This window comes from Apteryx mantelli, chromosome 1 (genome assembly GCF_036417845.1).
Source record: "Apteryx mantelli isolate bAptMan1 chromosome 1, bAptMan1.hap1, whole genome shotgun sequence".
In the NCBI taxonomy this organism is placed as follows: Eukaryota; Metazoa; Chordata; class Aves; order Apterygiformes; family Apterygidae; genus Apteryx; species Apteryx mantelli.
Genome location: NC_089978.1, coordinates 67800647 through 67826397, shown reverse-complemented (window position 1 = coordinate 67826397; position 25751 = coordinate 67800647). Strand labels below are relative to the sequence as shown.

Below are 25751 nucleotides of genomic sequence, written 5' to 3'. Positions count from 1 at the left end.
TATGTCAACAATCCAATTGTTAAAATTAATATATTATGCACTGTGTTCCTGATCCTGCTTAAACTGACAAGAGTTTACCACTAAAATTAGTACGCATCTGATCATTTTACATCAAAAGTATTGGTATTTTATGGTCTGCAACAATCCATTTTGATAAGTTATTCTTGTATTTTTTTACATGAGCTTATCATAACAGTCAGAATTGTTCCCAGAGAGTTCTTAAGAACCATTAAGCAAATAAAATGAAGCCTCTCATTCTTTTTTAGGGGAAAAAAGCCAAGATGAACTCATACCAGCCTTTCAGGTAATAAGAAGAATTGAGTCACACCACACTACCCTGTGGCCTCTACAAAGCTTCAAAATTAATGGAAACTGTAAATCATCAGCAATTACTCATAATGAAAAAAATCCCTTTTCACAAGATGAAATACATTTTATATATTTTCAAATTGGGTTGTTTTAGACAGCATGAATTTTACACTGCGCATGATTTTTAATGTTAAAACATACACACAGAGAAAAATACAGCTACAAACAATGCACTTAAATACCTGTACATCATTTACATATTAAAATATTTTACACTGCTCCAAATTGTGTCACTTAGCTATGCACATTTCAAAACAGAGTGTAAAATGCTTATTTTTTTAAACAAAGAATGGAAAGTTAATGCTGCTTTCAGTTCCTTAGTAATTCAATTGATTCAAGTGTTAACTTTGTTCCATGCCAGCCATCAGGGATAAAGCTAAAGATTCCACTGTGAACAAAATCATAAAAAAAAAGACAAACTGTTAATATTTACATTTATATCAGTCTGCAAAAATTCATTGCAGCACTCAATTTTGTACTTTAAAAGGAAGACACAATCTTATTATTTAAATTGTAAAACCTAAGGTTTTAAGACTGTCAAGTATTTTACGAATCTGATATTTCTGACCACACTTCACCATTTCCCTCACCTCCTGAAATAATTAAGGAATAACTGATAAGAATTGAGCTCCTTTGTGTGAAATACTAATTGCAGTAAATGGAAAAAAAAAGAATAATCTTGGGGGGGGGGGTTGTTTTTTGGTTTTTTTTTTACATGTGGTAAGCCACACTCACAGATGATTCTTGTAGACTGAATAACAGTGATTTGAGATAATACCTCTTCTAGAAGTCCATCTTACTTCCTGTTGGGGGTTACTGCTCTCAAAAGAGAAACAGATGAACATGCATCTAAGTCCCAGCTAACCCCCTTCAGAATTTGGCACCATAGCTCAAAGTGCCATTGATTAGCAATTTAAGCTAATACATCAGGCCACAATCAGAAGCACAGATATGTCCTCTTCTGCTGTTTCTGCTACTGAAGCAGTAACTGCCACAGAAGGGCAGAGCCAAGAACTCTCAGTTTCAGCTGAAACATCATAATATTTACTGTGACTAAAATTCTAGATATTAGTGATATATCACAGCTGTTAGCCAACAACAGTAAGAATGCTTTTCTATGCCTTATAGGAACAGGGAGCTTTATAAAATCAGAATACCACTCCAAGCTAATAAATTTCTAGACAGAATTTAGTTTCATTTACTTGTTCAGAAAACTACTTGCCATTTTCTTGGCTACATTAGTCATCCCGTCCTCCAGCAAACAGGTAAACTGTAGATAGCTGTCCATAAAAAAAAGCATGGCACAAATACCCTAAAAAGTGAATGCAGTTAACTTACTAAGAGGTAAGTAAAGCTTTATGTCTGTGAATACCTCATTTAGTACTTAAAAAAAATGAGATTCTTTAAGATGCACTGACAAACATTAAAATGGGTTAGCATAAATACATTCCTATAAGGCTTGTGTTCCAGTAAATGTAGGTATATGAAAACCCTTATATACTTACAATGAGGAAAAGAGCCTCGACAGACAGCTTTGTTCAGAATAGTTACAAGAAACATATGACAGTTCTTAAAATCAGATTCCATCTTCTCTATGGATTCCATCCTAAGAAACAGTTAAAATAGAAGTACACTTAACAGACTAGGAACTATGTTATCTTCAAAATACGACCAAAACTTCTTAATGACAAAAAAGCTCCCTGTACATTGTAAATTCAAGCCAGAATGCTATTTCAGTTATGTCTGTGTACACCATTTCTAGAAAACAAGGGCAATTTTGACAGGAATGCCTGGGCACTATCACAATGCTACCCATAATGATTTTCTCAATTTCTTAACTTAGCAGTTAGTAGGAGGAACTGTGTGGTTCTAAGTGACAAGAATTATTATTCCCATGTAGTTTTATGTCTTAGGACAGCCATTTCTGGTGCCTATTGCTTCAAAGCTCCTTGGGGTAAATCTGCACTGATAAATAAAATGGGGTCAAGATCACCACATTGCTTAGATATTCACTGACTCTTTAACTCCACTTTGGACTGCGCCAACTTGCTTTCACCAGAGAAGCAAGACTGGATAGTTCACACCAATCATTTCTTCCTTTTTTCTCCTCTCCCAAAAGACAATACAGATGAGACTACATCAGGTGCAACTCTTGACTCTGGCTGTCCTGCCACATCTGAGAGCATGCAACCTCGGATATAATTTCAGGCTGTATAAACACTGCTATGGCAGTTTATAACACAGCCTTCACAAATATTTCAGACATATTTTAGAACTGGAAAAGCACCCCAAAACAATAATTTCCTAGTGCCACAGAAGACCAAGGTCCAAGTCCTGTGTGTAGAAACACAGCCAGTCTGTGCCAAAAGGAACTACTTCCAAAAAACATGGATGTGAGCCAGTCCATGCCAAGTGGCCTCAGGGCCATGGGTCAGTCCTTGACTCTTAGACCTTGCCTTGGAGACCTGCTCACTATCATTCACCATTTGAGCAGCAGGTTTTACAAGCCAAAAAACCCCCCCCAAAAAACAGATCTTATTTTTAATCTAGGCTAGAGAATGGCCTAAAGAAGGACAACTGATTCACAGACCAACACATTAATCTTATCTGGGAAATTACAGGTGGGATTCTTCAATCATAGCCCTTAAGCAAGCACATATCATTTTTTAAAACCCCAGTTATGACAGCTGTCTCTACAGAATAGGTATTATGGGAAAGGACAAATCAAAAAACTTCCAATTTTACCACAAATACAAAATTCTAGCATTTGAGCAAAGGGAGTCAAACATTCTGCATGAAAATCTTGAATCCACCAAAGTTAATGGAAGAACTTTCATAGGCTTCAACAGTTTCATGTTTTTACCTTAAGATTTTGACAAAGGCTTTGTAATTTGGATTGTCCACATTAGGAAAAAAAAAAAAAAAAGAAAAACAAAAATGTATGTTCTGCACTTCCCTGCCTCCCAGAATGAAAGCCATGCTAGGTAATTCCACTCTTCATAAACCAATTAATGAATGTCAGCTTCTACCTGCCTACAGTTTTAAATCATAGCCGGGAAACATGTTTACAAACCCAACCTGTGACTCTCTCATTTTACCACTACTAACAAATTGGAAGGAAAAGAAAACCCTCTTTGTTGCTAAGCTCCAGAATCTTTTCAGAAACTTCAAAGTTAAATATTGGCCACCCTTTTCCACTAGAAAATACTTATTATACACTGAAACAAGTGCATGAAACTTGTTAAGTTCTACCTAAAAAAAATTTCATTTTGGTTAAGAAATACTATTTAGCCTCTGGAATCTGTCATTAAACATTCAGCAAAGTCCTGTTGTTTCGTGCACAAAAAAAATCTCAAAACCATATCTGTAGCTCAGAGCTTTGAAGTTATGATAATACAGAATTTTAGGTATGTATACTTACTTCCAAGCCCCCAAACCAGCCTGCCAACGATCTGCAAACATCAATACTAAATTTAACACTTTCATTATAGCTTCTTTCACAAAGCTCACCTAAAATAACAATTAAAATAAAAGGAGTAATAGCCAACAATTCCTTGTTAATCATAATCATTTTCATTATTAAACTGCAAGGCAGTAATATGCTAATGCCATTTACTCTGATCTGTAAAAACAATCTCCTAAGTATAACATGATTCTAAATTCAAAATGTGTTTTGTAACTGTACTTGCTCCCTGATTAATTTGATGGCTGACTATTTTGATGAAGACTAGCACAGAGAGTATTCGGGATAAAAGGCTACAATGCTATCCAGATATCTAAAGTGCCAACGTAGTAGAGCTATTACAGATAATGTATAATCATTTTATTTCCAAATACCAGTTTGTTCAAATTCCCACATCTCTCAAAAACAAATGAATTGTGTAAAATCTGATGTAAATAATTTCAGTTTATCCTCTTTTTCATAGAACTGAGGTAAGACTTGCAATGCAAAGTGAATCTCAATGTTAACTCCGGAAAAGTTACTGTTTCCTCAAGAGTACCTATGTACTGCTATACAGGAACTGCAAAATAGACAGCCTAATTAGTACTAAATTAGTTTCTATCTTGCTAAACTCAATATATCAAATATTCCTTTTTTTTTTTTTTACCCACCTTTTCTCTCAATAGGCAGCGATCATGGATTGTAGATAGATATCTGTAATGAATTTTTATCAACTGATCTAAATCTTTGGCTTCTTCTACCTGATGCTGAAACTCCAAGCCTGTACTGTGAAGAATCTTAAACACAGAAAAGACTACAGTTACTAAATTCTACGTTGTACAGCAGTACTTACTCTCTCAAGTCTCTCCCAAGACTTTTTCTGGAGACTAAGACTGCTCAATTAATTCACTCTTCCCTTTCCAATCTTTTAGGCTCAGTCTCCCAGCTACCATCAATATAGCATAGCTTTGAATTCTTCATAATTGATAAGTGACATTCTTCATATAAATGGGGATGCTGCCATTGCACAATGGACAGATTATACTATTTCTGTAGGAGTGATTCGGAACACATTAATTTCATTGGGGACTTTTTAGGATGCAGAAGATTTGAACTAGAAATAGAACACAGGTCATCTTTCAGGATACAGAAATGCAAAATACTATCGTAACAAAAGAACATCCTCCAACTTCTCAAAAGAGCAACATATTAACACAAGTAATTCCTTTATTAGGTTCAAAAAAGGCAATAATAGAGCAGCTATAAATCTACAGGTGTTATCTTATTATTTAAGAAGTTAAGTATCAACTTTTGGATCTGATTACTTGTGATTTCTGAGAAGGATCCATTTAAAGAAATAAAATTTCTGTATTAACACTTATATGACCATAATAACTCTTGAGAGAATAATAGCTTACAGAAACCTATTTTGACATGATAGTGTTTCAATCTCATAGCATTGGGAGAAATAGCTAAAAAGAAAAAACTATTAGTATCCATAGATAAATAATATGCATGTAGAAATTCTAAAATATTTTTTGAATTACTGATTTAAGATGTCTGAATTAAAACTGACAAATATTTTTAGCTCAAATTCAATGTGTATATTGGGCATTAGACTAAGATTCTGCTTTCTGTTTGCATCTATTTGGTCCAGATTGTTTTAAACGAAATTGCATCTATGGTTATACGTTCTTAACATAAATGAAATTATGTTATAAGACAAACCCTCGTCATGATATAGTTGTGCAGGCTGTTAACAAAATGCATAAGCTTCACTCTTAAGAGGAACATGTGATGTATTTGTTGTTTTATACGTTCTGTTTGAGGTCCGAACAGAGGAAGTGTTCCTTGTTCTAATAAAGTTCCTTCCTTAAGCTGTGGGTTTTCTGCAGCACAGAGTAGCTCTAAAAAAGAAAAGAAAAAGGTATTAAAATGAAGTGTATATGAAAAAATGTAGCTAAAACATTACTTAAATTTGAAATTAGTTATTTCTTATTATTCTGCACAGAAGAAAAAGTTTACATCAGTTTATTAATTCAGATGATTTATTAAGATATACCAATAAGACACTGAAATAGTTTGACAATATATGTACAATGCAAATTGATAAATACTTAAATAGGAAATGCTATATAAGAGCTAAAGATTATGTGAAAGGATAAAAAAACTATATTAAAATGAAGCTACTTCCTAATTTATTTTTTAGGACTTGAAGTGTCCATTATTCATTTTATATGGAAGAGGAAGAATACAAGTATCAAACCAGTGAACTGAGATACTAAGAGATCTCTTTCTAGATTCCCCAAATATTTAAATTGTGACTTAAAGTATGTATTCTGAATGATGTATCTTAATGCTTTGATCTCAATTGGAGCATATTTTTAAACTGTTTTCTTAACTTGTTTTCAAAATACTCTTGTAAAATCATGAATAAACAGTGTTGCTCTTCAGGTTAAAGATACCGAAGAAATGCCCTGAGTAATGTAACTGATTTTGAAAGCTAATAGAGACGGAGATCTATTTTATAAAATGAGTCAGAATCCTAACTGTTCTATATACTATTTACTGTAAAAATCAGCAGACTATATATATCCTTAGACTACAGACCAAGATTTTAGAATATCTGTCATTCAAGCAGTTTCTTACCATCAAATCGTAAAACATCTAGGCTATACTTGGCCCACTTTATCTGTAGTAAGAGCAGAAAAACTTGATTGTAAATTTTTTGGCACTCTAAGCTTATAACTATGTCCACAGGCCAAGGAACCTAAGAGAGAGGATAATTAGGAGAGAAAAGGTAAGTAACTTCAATAAAACATTTCAAATCTGTTCTAAAATAACAGCAGTAACTTGTAATTACACTCTACCTTATAACTCAATGTCAAACCATCTAAGGTGTGGACAGGGAGTTTCTTCTTTGCTGTATCAACATTTTCAAACGATATAGACAACCTATGTAAAGAAACAAGTGCTTTTATTGGTGATAATCTATCTTAAATTAGTGGTTACTTTTCTTAAAGGTTTTTAATTTCTCATTGTGAAACATCAACTGTCAGATTTAATGTGGTAGAGGAGGGTAGAAAAGATGACAACAGTTCAAAACTTCATTAAAACAGATTCTTGTAATGAATACGCAAGAATTAGTATTGCACTATACAAGTTAGGTATATTAATAGAGCTAGCTGTGAAGGAAACAGTAACTGTATTGTATTTTGCAGGATTTTGCATTTTACCTTGAACTATCCTCTGGATAGCGTTGCCCAACTGCTTCTTGAAGTTGAACATTTAAGAAAGCAATGTTCTGCCAAGTTTCTTTTTCTCTAATTTTGTCAAAAATTGATGTATAGAAATCATACATAGTATCTCCAGCTTCAAGTAAGAAAAAGTTTCTCATTGCCTGCAAGTATTCTACTAGCCTAAATGGGGAACAAAAATATAGGCATTTCCTCAATCTTCATCACACAACTGGAATCAAATACAACTTTTATAAAAACAAAATCTTAAGAAGTTTCTTCATTACAAGAACTCAAACCCGAACATGCTAGACTTAATGAAGTCTACCCTGAATCCTTTGTTTATTCTTCAGATGTCCTCCACATATGTTCAGATAAAACAAAATAATCTGCCCATGTTTTACTGTAAGCCTGAGCAGCTCCGTAACTTCAACAGAACTACTTACGGGATTCAGCCATCTTCTGGGCTGGGCAATTCACAAAAATAGCTTAGAAGTGAGAAATCCTGTCCCTCTCTCTAAACAGAACTTAGGAAAGGAGATGTAACTTCAGGGAGAGTTCTGTGTAAGGGAGGATTTTAATATGGAGCCCCCAAAAATGATATTAATTCTTCCTCTGAAAAAGTAGGAAGAAAACTACTTCCTCATCTGTCACAAGAACCATGAATACAGATATATTAAGTATGTGTAGTTCTTATATAAATGTGGTACTGCAGAGCACTAGTACTTTAGGCAGATTAAAAGCATGGTGACTTTATGGCAATGTAAAAGGTAAAAGGAATGGGTCGTTTTACTCTGTGTAATACAAAAATACCTCATAATACTGTTTTATGTATTATAAATTTTATAGTATCATAACCAAATCTCACCTTAAATAAATAATTCTGGCTTTGTAAAATTTCTCTTGCTGTTTCAAATGACAAGATTATTAAAAATACTGTCTGAAACAACTTCCCTATTGTATGTCCACTGAAAACAGATTGATAGCTTTACTCCTGATTTAACCTGGACAAAGGTTTCACATGGGATTCTATCATGTTATTTTCTCCTTTTTACTTCAATGTTTTTGCTGTTGTTTATCAAGTTGGAGTACAAACACAAGACATTTTGAAGCTTTTTAACAAAATCTTTAAAAGAAAATTCCTGCTTTTATTATATGGCATACCACTGGTATTTAGTATTTTTTAAAGGAAAAACACAGTTAATTTCTTACCTATAATCCTTCTTTAAAGTTTGCATTAGATTACCACAACATTCCAAGTATTGCTTGTCTATGTGAGGATAAAGGCAAGACCTTAATGTCAGTTCAAAAGTCTGGCAGGTCACTGATTCTGAGGATCTATCCACACAAACATCCCCACCAGTAAACTTCTCATGAAAGTCACTTTGTTCCAAATATAATCTTCAAAATAAAACACATTACTTAGTGGAGAAGGCATTTAATTCATACAACACATAAAAGAAAGATGTCATACCTTCAAAGCTTTTAATCAAACTTTGATCTTCTGCTCTAGAAAATATGTTGCAGAAGTAATAAGAGCTGTTTCTTAACTATAGCACTCTTAATTCATTAGTTGTTAGTTTCATAACAAGTCTATGAAGTGACCATTCACACTGTTTTTGTATGACCAAGCATAAGAATATTGAAAGGGATGACATACTGTAATCACCCAGTTGCTCAAGGAATAATTCTGAAAAATAATACCAAGCTCAAACACTCTACAGCTTAATAAATAAACCCTTTATCATAAATAATCATTTTAAAACTACATGTAGTTTTATAAATTATAAAACCGTATCATTTTAAAACTATATTGTGCATCAACAAAACACTGGTGAGATGAACTTCTCAGGACAAGAAAAAACAAAACTACAGGAAAAAGGCAAAAAATTTGAAAAAGCAGAATTTGAGGTCCCTTAAATATGGATTCATATATTATCTCTAATATTATATCTTAAGAAAAGAGATTCTGTGGGCATTCCACATTTGGTAAGCTTAATTATTTTGTCATAGGAAAGATCAAATTATTATAACTTGTAAAAAGCTACTCAGTAATTTCATCCATTATAAGAGCAAGCCCATTTTTTTATCACTTCAGAGCAGGTATTGCCTTGACAGACTGAACGAGATTGTCATTTATTTAATCATGCTATCAACTTTAATGAATAGGATAGTCTCAACCAACAAGGGAAGGACTCTTATCTACTATTAATTACAATTTCTTTGTAACAAATGGTGCCTTTAGACATATCTTAGGAAAAACATTCCAACTTTAATTGTGTAGAGTTTGACCTTTACAATAAAAGCCTTTAACTACAATTGTAAGCCAAAAGGCACTATGGATCACCAACATTTTTGAGAAACTGAAGTCTTAGATCCCAAATAGGTATTCAGGAAAAAAATAAGTGGCTATTTGTTATTTGTAAATAATTAAGATTTTTAGAGTTACAACCTTTCCTGCTAATTCTCAGAACATTTATAACCTCTACGACTGCCTTCCTTCATGAGGAAGAATGAAGAATCTTTATGCAATTAACATGAATTCTGGAAGGCTTTTAGAGCACAACTGAAGCTGCATTTTTCAAATAATATGCTTGGTATAAATCAAAGACATTTTATACAATCCCAAGCAAGCCCATTAAAAAGTTTGGATTTTACAACAGCATTCACTATTAAAACACACTTTATTTATTTGATAAAAACCCGTTATGATAAAAGACGACTCCAAAGGATGCTACTAGCAGGAATTTGCAAAAACTTCTTTACTGTTTTTTTTTTTTTTTTTAATTGGCAGAAGGGTGGTGGTTACTTAGCTTTTGCCACTGATTATCAGTGCTGTTCTTTATTCTGTGCTTGCTTGTTTTAAGCAGCAGCAACTAAAATTCGGTCTACCGAATGTCACCAACCAGAATATGGCTTTCCACAACACAGCAGTAAGATCATTCATCTAGGGGTTATTCATTTACCTGGCAAAATTAATAGCCAGCAGTGGGTCATGGACATCATCCAGTTCTAAGTGTCTTTCTGCTATAGACTGCATCTTTATCAGGCTCTGCTTTGTAGCCTGTTGTTCTGTAATAATATCTGGAACAGATTCTTCCCCGTGCCGCAGGCGAGATTGCACGGATTCCAAGAACAGCGTATACAAACTCTTTCTTTCAGCATCTGAATTGGGTAAGACATTTCATGGTAAGATTTGTTCCAAGAAAAAGCATCATTTGAACTATAACAGTAAGAACCGTACAATCTAACATTTACTTGGTATGTTTTAACCCACTACATTTAGGCCACTATTTAGCAAAGTGCTCAAGTACCTAAATGAAGCACTGCTAAACCAGTCCAGTGCTTAAAAACAGGCATATGTTCAAATGCATTGCTGAATAGGTGTCTGAATTATAAAATATTTCAGAAAATGTTAGAAAATTTCCTCCTTCAGGTGCAAAGGCAATTAATTATTCACACCTGAAACAGCCCTGCAGTTTTCACTAGAATAGATTATCTTCTCAAACCAAGTGGGGAAACAAGCCTAGAGAGATCCCAAAATAATTCAACTACTCTATTTCTAAACATAAAGAAAAAGCAAAACGAAAAAATATATTTTGTCTCCTATGAAAAAACAGAAAATAATAATTAATTAGACTGTTCTATGTTTTACTATCGTTCAAGATAACTACCCTAAATATTCATATTTATAAAAATGTCAAGATTTTTCATCTAATTATCAGTAAGCTTTCTTTAGCAGTCCTACATGCTGTCTCAAAATTATTCAACCACTTATTAGTGGAAAACAGCTACTTATTAAAATCAAAAAGTATTATGCTTGGAACATATAAACTGTTTTTGTTTGACTCATAACCAATGGAAAATGTTTTGCAAGCATAATAAAACAAAGTTTAAGAACAACTTAACAAATCAGACCAATAAAAACTGAAGTGAATATTCAATCTTTATTCACTTTGTTCTTATCACTTGTTTGCACTGGAAAAGTAACTGTTTTCAATCAGGTGTGAAGTTACAAACCATACTATTGAAGTGTAACTAGGAGAGTATATTAATCTAAAAACATAGAAACATTAATACATAAAATATGTCTGTACTGTTAGGTACACTAAGGACTGGTATTATACAAACTGACATCTCACCTCTTGATGCAGCTTGTTGAGGAGAACCATCTTTACATTGAAGATTCTTCAACAACTGCATGGATTTTCCAGCCATGATGATTTGCTTTAGAACTGGTTTCAGAAAAGAGACCATAGTATGTTGCCTGCTTGAAGGGGCCTGATCGCTGCCAGAACTGGCACTGGCATTATCACTCATCTTCTCTTCATTCTCTGTCTTTTCTGACACACTATATAATGTGTAGGTAGCATACCAAAAATCTCTGTGATTAACTGGGACATTTTTGTTTCTGTAAAGAAACAAGAAAGCTATTAAATACTTTTTTATTTTTGAAAGATGAATCTTCCTTACTAGATGATATAAATCATCCTTTTTCCTGTACTTAGCCTTTCATTTATACTAATCAAAAAGCATTTTCAAAATTATATAAAAAAAGCTCATTCACACATCAAACTATCTAGACATCTCCAGAATGATGGATAGTTTTAGCAGGATAAAGAATCAGCTCACAATAGATAAAGACAATTTTATACCCAAGCAAACCCCAAAACAAGGACAAATAGACTAATAAAATTAACTTTATGCAGGAAGTTAATAATGCCTAGGGCTGTTCATCCTTAATAACAAAATGATTAGTGTGATTAGTGATTTACTTAGATTTATTTAGTAAATCAAAACCACAATGAAGAAAATACTACTACAAAAGCAGAAAATTTCTAGATTAGGTGAAAATTAAATTCTTAATTCACTTTGCTCTTTTGTGCTGTTTATATCAGATACATAGTTTGGTCTTTGAAGTCAGATGGAAAGTAACCTAAATTAGATAATTAAAATTGGCTCAACTGTAAATACAAGCTGAAATCACAACTGTTAGCAGTACTGAAAACACAACTATGGAACCAAGGAAAGAAAAATCAAGTAGGATACAACAACAATGATAAAGATCTCAATAATTAAGGATTTATTACAATAGTATTAGAAAGATTCTCTTACTACCTGCTCACTTTTACATGTCTTAAAAAATATATGTTCAATTAAATATTGTAGATGGGGGAGGGAAATCTCTAATTTGTAATTATGAGACAAAAATCTACTAGTTTCCATTTCAAACTGTCAAAAAAGCAACCAGCGAACCGTAAGATACAAGAAGAGAAATTAACAGACAAATAATATTTAGGAAATGTGCATGTAATTCAAGACACTTTATTAATTTGTACTGCAAGTCTGAAGCAGTAAGATTTAAATTCTAAACAGCATTTGATTTATATCAACTACAGATTAGTAAAATAACTGAAAAGTAAATTTTAAAATTTTTCCAGGCATCTTGATTTTAAAAGAAATTATTAACAGCTTTAAAAAAAAAGTCAGCACACAGAGTTGGATTGCCAATTTTATATTATAGATAGGAAAGTTAAACACTTGATTTCTATTCCAAAAAAATACTCGATAGGGCTCAGTATCTAATGCAATTTCCCTAATATGCTGAGACAAGTCATAAGAGAATGATTAAGAAATTAATTCTACTTAAATAAAACAACTAACATGAAATCCTACTTTCATTGTGACTATTTACTTCCTAGGTTCTGCAGCAACTGTTATGTTCACACTCACATTTTGTTTACTCAGTATAACTATCCCTACCTCTGAATGATAAATTCCTTTGCAGGATCAAACAAATTACCATGGACTATCCACTCATCCACTGTCTGTAAATACGGCCTCACAGTTTCAACCCAGAGAGAGAACAGAAGGGACACCTGAATTAAAAAAAAAAAAAAAAAAGTGGCTGTTTTTTTAAGTATTAGATGAAATACAGCAAAGCCTAATCTGTTAATTGTGCAAAAATAATTTATAAGATGTACTAACTATACTTAAAGATTTTTAAAGATAAAATGTTGAACTAAAAATTACAGCACACATTGTGCATGCTTCCCTTTATTACTTTTTTCATTGCAATCAGTCCCAAATAGCAACATTCCTTATTTTCACTCTTACATCTTTTAAGCAGAAATGGTTAGTCATAGAACATTCTGTGGTTTCATAATGTAGAAAACTGAAAAACAGGAGGACAAGATGACATTTACTATATTTTTACTAGTATAATCAACAGGTAACTGTAAAAACAAAAGTGCATTTCAGCATTAATTGAATTATTCACCAATGTACAAGAGTTATTTAAAAGCTTTCTCTTTTGTAACAGTCTCCTTGCCTCTTGATTCCCCACAGATGCTCCCCACCTGAGTCCTAACACCTGCTGCTGATCTTCTTTCAAATCTGATTTTATCCAGGTTAAGTTAAGATACAAATAACTCATGTCAAAATACAGTAATTCATTTATGGCAATCAAATTTGTTCTCAACCTTCAATCAACTAGCTGAAGGCTAGTGTACTCAGTCACCATATCATAGAGAAATTTTACTCATCAAGTATTCTAGTGTGTGTTCTATTAAAGAAGACTTGATTTCCCCTACTGTTTGCTCGGATGCTTCTCCAACACTGTCATATTCAAGAATAGCTTTGTAGAGAGTATTAAGCAGATGAGATGCCCGTACAACATTTCTAGTGTCAGGTGGCACTTCCGCTACTCCTGTGCTGAAGACTTTGTGAAGTACCTTCAGCTGTGCCAGTCGGGGAGACAACTTATCTATTACTATTGAAAGCGTGACTGTTTTATCTGGAAAAAAAGACAAAAATATATGAAGATAACATCCAAAAGAAAACAACATTTTGGCAAAGGTATTCATGAATTTTTAAAATATAGCATAGCATCTTTCACAGTTTCAAAATTTGTGCAATGTCTTGCATGCTTCCCTCTTGTAAGAATTCATGTGCCTCCCTCTTGTAAAATTTCCCTTGCACTGTACCTTTGTTGATTATGCATTTTTCAATTTCAGTAAGTTCTTCTTTAAAGCTAATGAAATATTTGTACAAGGCCCACATAAAAGCTTGGTAGGTTCTGAATGGGGCTTCAGTAGTTTTCTTTGGAGTAGAAACAGTTCCATGCATTATGTTTTCCGGGCTGTGTCCCATCACTTCATCAATAAACTTCTGTAGTCTAAACACAACTTGACCATATGCTGCTATCTGCTCCAATACAGATCTTAGGCAATTCTAGAAAAAAAAAAATTAGAAACATCTAATGTAAATGTTTATTTTGTAAAACCTAAAAATAAAATCACAAAATATTTTTATTTTCTTTGAACTTAAATATAACAAAATTTTGCTATGTCTATCACCTAATTATATTCTCACATACAGGAACAGCCTGTTCAGTTTTATTAAATCAAATGTGTTTTGATCAACTTAAGAACAATTACAGAAACATCATTTTTCCACAAGAAGTTTAATTTCCTATTTGCAAAAGACTACATCTTTCTGATGACAGATACATTCAGCTGAGATTCACCAAACAACTTACATGGGTTAAATGAGTTACAATAATATCATTCCGCACGGCCACTTTTCCATCATTCAGTTGAAATATAAAAAGTTTTTTAACTCCTGACAGTAACCTGGAAAAGAAACAAAAGGAGTAATACATTCTTTTTCCTTAATGGACTCATAATTTTATAATTAATAGAAGAACTAGCTCTTGCTTGCCTAAATGTTTATTTTCTTCAAATAAAAGAAGACCAACCATGATGCTATTGGTACTGTAAGCTGTTGCCAGAACAAGAACAATAAAACACGGGCAGCAGGCAAACATCCCCTAAAGTTCCTTTCCAATTGAGATAATTTCAAAATATAGGATGGTTCAAAATTACTTTTCAAAATTGCACACTTGTTAAAAATCCATAAGGGCAAGATAAGAACAAATTGGTTCTTCTTAACAGTTGGACCTGAAGAATCAATACATGCAAGAAGCAGTAAACTATATTCTTCTTTGTGAACCTGAACAATTAAACACACATTAGCAGCATCTTTATTATCAGCAATGGTGCAAACTAAAGAAAGCTCAGTAATAATTAGTTCCTCAAATATTACTTCAATGATAAATCTCTCTTCTGTTATCTCCTTGAGTGAAGATACTAAAATAAAAGTTAAAATGCAAGCTTTTTTGACATTTCTGCTTACCAGAGAGTTTCCCGTATAACCTGAGTTTCAGTGACTAGTGTTCTTTCTTCTGGCACATGTAAAGGATTACTGGTGTACAAGTGGTGGTCCCTTAGAAAAAGAAAATGAAAACAATTTAATGGTTGAAACCACAGCTGACTCACTTGCATGTATCTTAAGACTCAGTTTTCCTCTACTTACACCTGGGTAGCTCCAATGGATCAAGGGGGTATTTGAAAAATATAAACAAGGGCAGAGTTTGTTTCTGTATTGTTAAGCAAAATAGTATGGAAAAAGCATTCAAATTTCATTTAGTCATACACAGCTTGACTAGCAGTTAAGTAGCAAATACTGAAGTACTGAATTTGTTTTTTTTTTAATTCCTTGATCCTTGATTATTTAATATTTCATATTCAATACTGTGAAAAGTTAGTCACTCTTTCTGTTCAGAATATTAAACTTAAAAATAAATATGAATTTGCCTAACTAATATCAGCAAATTCATACCTTATCCCAAAAGTTTGCCCAAGGAATGGAAACTCTTCCTCATGATGCTGTGTTGCTCAATTCCTTGTAAACCTTCCACAGTATTTTTCATATTTTAGCAAAATATACAGTGATTATGTGCATTTGTAATATTTTGACTTATTAATATCATCAATGGCAATAGTTATGTTACCACATTTAAAATTCAAACAATCCAAATTAAGTACTACTGGTTACACCATGTATCTGCTAACTTAGTTGGAACTCACAACAGAAACATTATAGTTTTATTTGTTACTGATTTCCTAATGCTTCCTGTAAATTTTGGTTCATAACTAGCTAGGCAGCTATCTGACTCTAAAACAGATTTACTCCTTCATTAAGAAATGCATTAAATTAAGCAATCAAATACAAATCTCATGACATGTATTAGTATAGTACTGATACTTCAGAATTCTGGAAGGGGGAGGTGGGGGAAACAAAGAAACAGACATAGTTTTTTTATTAAACTTTCTTCTCATTTTCCTTCCAGCACCACAGAGAATTGTGATGAGGTACTTCTGTGTGTACTTTCCCCACATAAAATCTGTGTTTAATTCTAACTTCATAAGGGACATACCAAAAAGCAAACAAAAATTAAATTTTAGGAAATTCTTTATTTTCAGGACTACTTATGATCCATCTACATTAGTTCCTCAGAGACCTTCAGAAGGGTTAACCTCAACAAAATTCAACACTGAGAAAGATTTGCTTCTTGAAACAAGGAAGTCTCTCTCTCTCTCTCTCTCTTTCTCCCTCTCCCTAACATAATAACAGATGCTTTTTGAAATGGTTTTTAATAAAAGAAACAACTCCTGCTTCCTAATCTTTTTCATTTGTACCCATTTAACTGAAAACTCTGTTTTTACTAAATCAGTAATAACTATAATAGCTTTATAACGCAGTATTAAAGACAGTCAATAAAGTCATTATTTAGCATTATATAATGCTGATAGGAATGCATAAGTGACCTTGTTTTCTTACCAGACTGCAGCTAGGTTGGAATGCAGGTGCAGACTATGTGAAAAGCGAGGAGCTCTTCCTGTCCAGTATTGAGGAACTACATGCTGTTCCAGCCAGCTGCGGGCATCAGGTTCACCAACTGTGAAAATGTGATAGTAACTGAGGTATTTTTATTTATTTAGGAAATGCTTATAAAACACAGGAAGAAGTTATTAATGCGCCTACCCACTCAGCTGCAGAAGTACAGATCTTTCAAATAAATCAGAATTTGCAACTATTTACACTTCATTGCATTCACATGTATTCAAAAATGAATTAGTTTACACTTAAATGCCCCCATCTCCTAAAGGTTTCTTAAGTCCTAAAAAAATAAACTTGGAGACGTATTTAGATTTCAGCTCTTCCTTCCTCTTCTATTTCAGGCAATTCTCAAACAATATATACAAAATAAAGGTAACTTAAAAAATAAATTGCCAAATATCACTGACTTTGTCAGCATGTCACTTTCTACTATGCGCTCAGTCCATTAACAAAAATTTTTTTCTTTAAATATGATTACCAGGAAAACTTTACCTAATCTCAGTTAGCTAGCTGCTTCTTGTACCATATATCTATATCATGCTGTCTTCTTACACAAGGTATCTTGTACCCTATACTATTCTATGCAAAAACATACAGCTAGTTAACACTGTCTGAAGCTATTCAGAAGCAAGCCACTAGTGTTTTAATTATATAAAAGCATTTTTTTCAAAAATGTTTCATATACAGAATTTGTTCAACCGTTTCTCATCACCTAATTTTATTTCAGCATTCTGGTATTTAATGATAAAGAGATCCATACAACTGTTACATTTACTGAATATGTTTTTATTCCTGTATTGGAATATTCGTGCACACTTTCACCACAGAAGTTTGTTTCCAGAAATAAATAGAAGTCTTCTCCATTTACGTCAACAGAAATCACACCAAGCCTGCCATTCTAGTGCTTTCTTACTGCTAAAAATTAAACAAGCAGCAGTGAACAGTAAGGCACATCTTTAAACCATAACTATAGGTCTAAGAACATAACACCTCACTAAAAAATAATAAATAAAGCAGCATTAGATTGCTAAACTTTGAGCACATATGTTTACATTAAAAAAATGACAGCTCTTGCAAACTCTCAGAAGAAAAATCTAACCTTTCCAGGAAACATTAGGTACTGTTTTCTTGTTTGGATCTTGGTCTTCTAAAGGTGTCCTGTCTACTTGGATACCAGAGTCCTCCCTGCTCAAAGGCTGAGTGTTTTCCTCTTCTTCACTTTCTTCAGACCAATCCTATGAAATGTAATAAAACACAGTATGTCTCAATGCAATGTAACAGATCTATATTCAGTTCCTATTGACTGAGAAGCTGAGTGTTTCTTCCACTGTAAAGGCAGTTCACAAAATTAGACTAACATTACTGTCTACCAGGGACTGAACTGGTTTAAGTTAAGTAAAATATTAAAACTGAAAGTTTTTGGAGCAAGAGAATTTGTATTTACCTTAAGGGATCTAGCACAATTGGATTTAGGTGTAGAAAAAAGCACAAACTACTGAATTTTTAAAATATATTTCAAAAGCACATATTCACATAATATATGAAGTTCTAATGATATCAGTGTGCTGTTCAAAGTTTTCAATACAATTTCTCCTTCTGAGGTTCAAAAATATAATTTAAACTCCTGAGCTTCCACTGCTCCTTAGGTACTGCCATATTGATAACTTCTCACAGTATTAACAGACTGTTAATTTATTTGTTTTGCAAAGTTTTCAGAGTCATGTGTTAGGATGATCTGGGAAATCCACATACATTCTATTAACTTTAGCTGATACAGTGAAACTGTTACTTTGAAATCTGTTTTCTTCTTAATCTCCTTTTGTCATTATGCATTCTACTTCGATGCTAAAAATTTGTCATATCCTTTTAGACCAGGGACAACAATCAGTAATCTTATCGTTTGGCTATTAAGTGGGAAAGAGATTAGAACAGTATACTGTCTGCCAAAGAAAAACATTTTTTTTCCTCCAAATCTTTCAAGTGAATTAGAACTTGGGAAAGGAAGTGTGTTCAAGTGGACAAACAAGAGAACTGGAAATGATCACAGAAATACAGGTAGTTCTGATTAGGAGCAGGCAGAGGTCAGCAGAAGAAGCCAGTTTAGCCACAGGACTTGTCAAGTTAAAACATGGTGAAGAACAAAAGCATTTTGTACTACTATTATTCCCATTTGGGTCTGTATGTCTTTCATGGTATTAGGTAAGGAAGTAAGCAACATATTAGGGAATCCTGGGAGGATCAACACAACAGAGTATACAAACCAGGGGAACTCAGCCAGGACTGTAACATGCTTCGAACCAGTGTATACGGTTATTTTCTTTCACCTTAAAAAATTACTTACTGGTGTATCTATGCCAGGGCCAAAGTAAATTTCTTCTCCTTCCATCAAAAACTTTCCCCAATCAAATTCTTCTTCCTTTTCTAAGAGGAGTATAAATACAAAAATGCTGAGTCTCATTTAACTCTGATTTCTTTTTCCTCTAAAGACATTTTCAAAGCTAAAAATATCTCGGTACTCTACATCTTTACAATAAAAGGCATTCTCTTCCGCTTAAGATTATGCCATTTTTCCTTTAACAAAGTTATACACTTTGCACGTGAAATGTAAATGGTGACTGTACATTCCTTAATATTTTTCAGTTTTGTTGCTTATACATTCAAAATATGCAATGTAGTGAGCCATCAGCATATTAATCTGTATGATGCTATACTATCCTAGGCTTCAATACTGGAAAAACATGCAAGGATGCAACATATTACTTATTATGACTAGTCCCATTTAGCTCAGCAGAAACATTCTAAACATATAATTTACATACGCATAAGGATCCTGGACTGTAAACAAAACAAAGCAAGCATTGGCTTATTCTCCAGAAAAGACACCACACATCCATGATGCTATGTGTAATACTTCAAAATAACAATCAAACTTACAATATATTATATCTTAAACATGAAGTTTACTCAACTGTAATTAGTGGTGTTTGAGATAACCTCTTCATATTCACATTCCTGGAATGGGCTGAAAGTGCATTCAAAACACCGCCGAGGGAATGTGCAGAGATCATTCAAAAAGGAATCTTAAGATGCAAGATTTTCTTTAGGTTAGTCTGAAATATTCTTCTTTCAGTCTATGATACAACACTGTAAACAAATGGGGGATGGCATCCACTCAAACTTAAGCACAAGCCTAGTTTATAGGCACTGAGTGAAACAGTCGTCCTTTCTAAATTAGGCAAATGGGCTCTCCCTCTGGAAGCCTTCAAAGGTCTTGACCTTTCCTTGACTACACAGGGAACAGCAATTTACATTACTAGAGCTGTTTCAATAGAACCCCTACTGAGGTGCAAGATAACTGCTGAGGATAGAAACCATTTGTCTTTGAGCTTATAAGTCCTTCTGAACAGGTGAAGAATTTTAGTAACTGATAGCAGTACAAGTCAAAAAGCATTATCAAGAAACTTTAAAGTTGGTCAGAAAACTTCATTAGCTGATGTAACAAAAATGGGACTACGAAAGATTTGCAGGGTGTTTTAAGTGTATAAATCATACAGCAGAATCAGTAAAGCACCCTGAAGTGAAGGAGATAATAAAATAGAGAGGACAATGTCTTTCTTATCATATTATGTTAACTGATTGTATGTTATTAGCAACACAAAAATCTTGTAAACTTACCCACTTCCTTGTCTCTTGGTTTTTCCACATAGTTGGTGTTGGATGGAGAATCAGATAAACACAACAGAAGAGATAGTATGGAATAGTGTGTATCTGTCTTTAAAACACATAAAAGAAGCAAGTTAGAAAATGGCTTAAAAGATTTTAGTTAGGAACAAATGAAGCCTATTATATGTAGGAATGCTCAGCATTAATTCCCATTCCTCAGTCTCAAACTAAGAAAAAAACCTGCAACACCAGATCAGATGTTATCTGTTTCCTTAGGCCTGCTCACTAGCCAATCAATATTCGAATACTTCAAAATCAGCCATAGCATAAGCTGCCTCTTTCTGAGCTGATAAGAAGAAGATATGGAAGAGATAAGAGGAACCCAGAAGTACAGTGGAGGTAAAAAGTCACCAGGGGACAAGGGATAAAGATGCATCTTTAACTGATATTGCACTAATGCAGCTGTGAAACAAAGGCCTTCAATCTGGCTACAATACTCTTGCCAAGATTGGTATGCTGCAGAGATTTGTGTCATGATCTGTTTCCTAGTATCTGCTTAGAGCACAACAATTTCTTATTGAAGTAATATCTTTCTTCAGCCTGGTTCTGACTTTCTGCAGCATATAGCTCACTGAGTATGTATTTTTCAATATAATGTTCCTATTTAATACTAGTGACTCTACAAGAGTTTGTCAAAGAACACCAGTAGGTTTTTGACAGAATCACATATGAGCTAAAGTTTCATTTACCAGTCATAAAACTCAGATACTCAGTCTAAGTTACATGCCATTGCTAAAACCTAAATGTTGCGTAATATCCCAAATGTGAAAGACTACACTCCAGTTGCATTTTCAAAGGAAAAAGGCTGTTTCAATTCTTAGGATATTTGCAACATTCAAATATAAAGTGCTTGTTTGGGGGTTTTGAGGGGGTTTATTTTAATTAACTCTCAAAACAAGCACGATTAGAGATATTTATTCACAAGTCTCCACAGTACAGTATAACAACACGTGACGTAAAAGCCATTGTGCATTCTTGGATTTCTCACAACAAATTAAAGGAAAACTAAAAACAATCCAAAGAATGGTAAGCATCAGTGCAGTGAGAAGTAGAATCAGGCTACAACTCAGAACAAACAGCCCTATTAAAGAATGACATTACCACCAGTCAAATCATAATTCACAACAGCAGGAACTTTCAGTTTTCAAAGGTCAAATTAAATATGACACTGCCATACTGGAAGCATAGTGAAAGCGTCCAAGTGAGTCAACCTTTGCTGTTTCCATCCATCCAATGCCCTAAACTGATTTGATTCAGAATGCATCAAAGATGAAACAAAGTCCCAATAATGAAACTACAGCATAGGAGTGCTCCATTTGGAAATATACTAAAACTAAAATGCCCAGATGCATCACCTGACATAGGGTAGAAAAATCCAAGCAAAATATAAGAACTTCTGCTCAGCTAGCTATTGTTTTAGAACAGAGAGGAATCTAGTTACAACATTTGTACAATGTTGACCATAAAACATCTTCTCTGAAAAAAGAAGATGTAATTTAAGTCATGAAACAGTGCATGCTGAAACACTGAAAAAACAAGAAACACATCTCTAAAATAAATGGAGAAACTACAGAATACAACCCTGAGAATCCATGACATAAACAGCAACTGCAAACCCCACTGGTAAAATCATCTGTAATTTCCAATACAACATCATTATAGAAGTCCTCATCATCAGTATAAATGCAAGAGCGCTGGAAAAAGGAACTACCAAAAAACCAAACAAACAGCATACATACCTTTGTTTCTTCAACGCCTGGGAGTGGCGAGTTCAGAAATTTTTGTGTTAATCTTCTCCAGCTTGCAGCTTTTCCAAGGTCAGAATGAACTACTAATTTTTCATGTATTCTAATAAAAAAAAGAAGTATCAACAAATGCTCTAAAAAGACAATTAATCCATTATTAATCCATGAACATAAAACTTACCCATCTATCGTCCTCTCTACTTTGTGACTGTTCACATCAAGAAACCGGTGAAACCTGTGTGAGAAATGTGTATTAGAAAATGTTTGAAAAGAAAACCTGAGTGAGGAAAAAAATAAAGCTGATTTACATATATGATGACAACATCAGTAATATGTTTTCTGGTTAATAACGCATGATTAATTCAGCAACATCATTAAACAGCAACAAAAATTAATCTCCATGTCTCTTATCTCAAGGAGGATTAACTATAATTGACTTTGAAGATGGGAAAATGTATGTAAGTTACATTTGACAAGCAATTTAAACTGAATAGAAAAATACTACTGTAGCAGCAAACCAAGCAATTAAAGTAGCTTAACTCAGTTAAGTCAAACGGAGTGAGGAGCTCAAGAACATGTTTGTCAGAGATCCCTGTTGAAGGCAAAAAAATTACCTGGGACATGCATCACAAGCACAGGGAAAATATCCACATGGAAAGGCCTCTAAACCAAATGAAAATCCTTTAAAAATAGTAAAGGACAGTGCCAGAAAGAAAAATGAAAGAGAGCCCAAATAAAATAAAGAAGGATGAACTACAGAAAGCGCACATAAGGACAAAGTAAGAACAGATGAAAGGTAAGTTAGACTTTACAAAGGAAATTAGAATAGGAAGAAGGTTCTTCAGTTATACATAGAGGAAAACCTGGAAATGTGATATGACAGCAGTTTGGATTACATCAAGATTCCAGATACTCTACACGTAGCCCTCAAAGTCAACCTAGTATTTTGCCTCAGCTTCCGGCAACAACTGCATAGAACAAGGTGATACAAATCATATGACCAAAAGATGAAAAAGAATACTACATTTGAACTGGGAGCACAAGCTAAATGTAATGGACTGAATTTGGAGAGGCAATCATCTCAGTGTCAAAGTAATGAACTAGAAAATGAAACTGCAAGCCAAGTAGCAAAGATTTTTAATAAGCATTACTGAAGAATAAAGACATGCCTGTATTTAAGAAAAACAACTTGGTTAACTACAGACCCATTAGTCTGACTTCAGCTGTGTGAAAGGCTTTGGAATAAATGTTGCAAAGAATAACTAAGAGATGAAAGTAAATGGAAAGCATGATAAAACGTAACATTAACTAGGCAGCTGATATTCAGGCTAAGAAAATACAGCTTATCTCATCTATTTCAGCACATTAGCTTACATGGGAAATCATTAGTTCACCTGGAAAATGATGATAAGTACAAGAACTGGAAGATACATAAAAAGAGACTAGAAAGATGACCCAAAAAAAGCTGCATTGAAAGGGAAAACTATTAAGCTAAAGGAAAGTTATTAGTGAAATTTCTTTAGCCCAGTACTGTTTAATACTCTAATTAATGACCCTAACACAAAAAAAGTATTTCAATTTTTTTTTAGGCAAGTTCAGAGAATCATCAATAGAAGGACTAACATACTGCACAGAAAGAATTAGATGAATTTGAGAACCACAGTATAGAAACATCATCAGATCTAATAATACAAATCACAAGTTTCACAAACTTGAAACTAAAGAGAATTTCTACTGTTATCTAAGGGCTCATGAGTTGGAAACACCAGATTTCAGGCTGAAGTTCCTGGTTTCTTGGACAGCAATACTGGCATAAACACCTTCCTCTTCCCAACCCTCCCACACCAAACTGTTTGTCATCAACCCTGCATTGCTCCCTCTGTTTTTCTGCCAGGTTGTTTTTCAAAAAACAACCCACCTGTTCCCCAATTTGAAATAGCACACAATGACACAAGCAACTGTGTCACTGAAACAGGAGAAGTGTCAAGTCAGGGGACAGAAGACAGGACTTATTTAACCAAGCTCAAGAAAACCCTGCTACCACTACAAAACTGCAGACTCAAGATAGTTACTATTACAAGCAACTATTCTGATGCAGCTACAAAACCAGCAAATAGAATTCTATGATGCATTAAGTCAAAATACTTCTGGTAAATACAAGAAACACAGTGAGACAGCAGTTGCAATACTCTATTCCTACTTTTCCAATGAATACCACTAACCTCCCTTGACATTTAGCAAAGTGTTGATCTTGTCAAAATGCCAGCTATAGGTCACACTCAGCTCTGCCACATCTCAGACTCACACCAGCCACCGACCAATGGATATTTAGTTATTGTTTCATGCAAAATAGTCTTATTTGAGTCTGCTATAGGTACAGGTTTCACAATCCTACTCAACGCTGCAATGCAGTAAATGCTATTGCTCACCTAAAAACTGGATTTAAGCAGCATGAGAAATGTAATTATTATTGATTTTAAATCGATTAGGCACTTACTGCATGAAGTTAAGCAACTACATAAGGCTCTGTAGAGGCAGCAATTAACTGAGAGTAAGGGGAACTGGAAATAGATTATGTGAAAACTGCAAGCAGACACTTGGTATGATAATTATGATAATTGAGAAAAGCAGTGTATGCAAGTTCAGTAAAAACACTTCAGATGGTGTAATATATGTTAACTGTATCCCTTTAACTTTATTACTGGTTAATAAAGACTGTATTTATGGCAAGCTCAAATAACATCAAACACATCTATCTTTGCAGACTGATATCCTTTCACATAAGTAGTATCCAGTATCCACAGTATCCATGGCCAGCTGCTTTATCTTGATTTGGTGAAGTTTTGTTTATGTGCTCTTATGTATAATGTTTATTCCTTTATTTTGCCTTCTACAGACATAAGTTTCCGGACGACTCAGTGAGAATGCTAAGTCACCTTTTTAGGTATCAAGAGAAAAACCCTATATCACTGAGATTTAGAAGCGCCGGAGTAACAGCCACTGATCCTGCGGTAAGGACTTGCAAGCGGCCGCCCGTGCCACCCCAGACGCCCGGCATCGCCGCAGCCCAGCAACCACCAGACGCCCTCCCCGCTGCCAGGCGAGGAGGCGACGGCGGAGCCAGGCAGGCCGCAGCCGGCCGCGCCGCTACGAGAGGGGCCGGGCGCCAGAGCCGCTCCTTCCTCCGGCGGCAGCGGGCAGGGGCCCGCGCGGGGCACCGGCCGGGGGCAGCCAAAACGGCCGGCGGTGTCCGCTCAGGCGCGGGGGGGAGGGAGGTGGCGGCGCCGCAGGGGCCTCGCAGCGGCGGGCGCTGACCTGAAGTTGGACCAAGCGAAATTCAGCGCCATCTGGAACCGGCCGCCGCCGAGCTCCTGCTCCTCCTCCTCCGGCAGGCCGGTCACGCGGCGGACCAGCGCGCGGACGTCCCGCTCCTGCTCCCGCTCGAAGCGGCTCCGGGGCCCGGGCGAGGGCGGCGGCGGCGCCGCCATGGCA

At 34.6% G+C, this 25751-nt stretch overlaps 1 protein-coding gene across 2 annotated transcripts; it reads right to left on the bottom strand.

Annotated features, from left to right (window-relative positions):
- Positions 1-329: 329 nt before the first annotated feature.
- Positions 330-25751, bottom strand: TUBGCP5 (tubulin gamma complex component 5). Of its 2 annotated transcripts, XM_067294164.1 has the most exons (24): positions 25575-25751; positions 22441-22494; positions 22254-22362; positions 20467-20563; positions 19761-19871; positions 19133-19212; positions 17891-18026; positions 16732-16849; positions 15244-15333; positions 14588-14681; positions 14034-14280; positions 13641-13843; positions 12811-12926; positions 11190-11458; positions 10014-10212; positions 8260-8448; positions 7048-7230; positions 6682-6766; positions 6461-6581; positions 5540-5718; positions 4483-4608; positions 3791-3879; positions 1875-1975; positions 330-757 (listed from the first exon to the last, which is right to left on the bottom strand). In XM_067294164.1, the coding sequence occupies exons 1-24, from the start codon at positions 25745-25747 to the stop codon at positions 711-713; spliced, it is 3216 nt and encodes a 1071-aa protein (XP_067150265.1). In that variant the 5' UTR covers positions 25748-25751; the 3' UTR covers positions 330-710. The 2 variants fall into 2 exon arrangements, with proteins under 2 accessions (XP_067150265.1, XP_067150271.1); XM_067294170.1 differs by lacking the exon at positions 19761-19871.

Coding starts and splice junctions, on each gene's coding strand:
- TUBGCP5 (XM_067294164.1), bottom strand. CDS start 25,747: ATGGCGGCGCCGCCGCCGCCCTCGCCCGGGCCCCGGAGCCGCTTCGAG. Junction 13,844..14,033: donor AAAATGCATAATCAACAAAG/GTACAGTGCAAG, acceptor CTTTTTTTCCAG/ATAAAACAGTCACGCTTTCA. Junction 6,767..7,047: donor TATCCAGAGGATAGTTCAAG/GTAAAATGCAAA, acceptor TTCTTTACATAG/GTTGTCTATATCGTTTGAAA.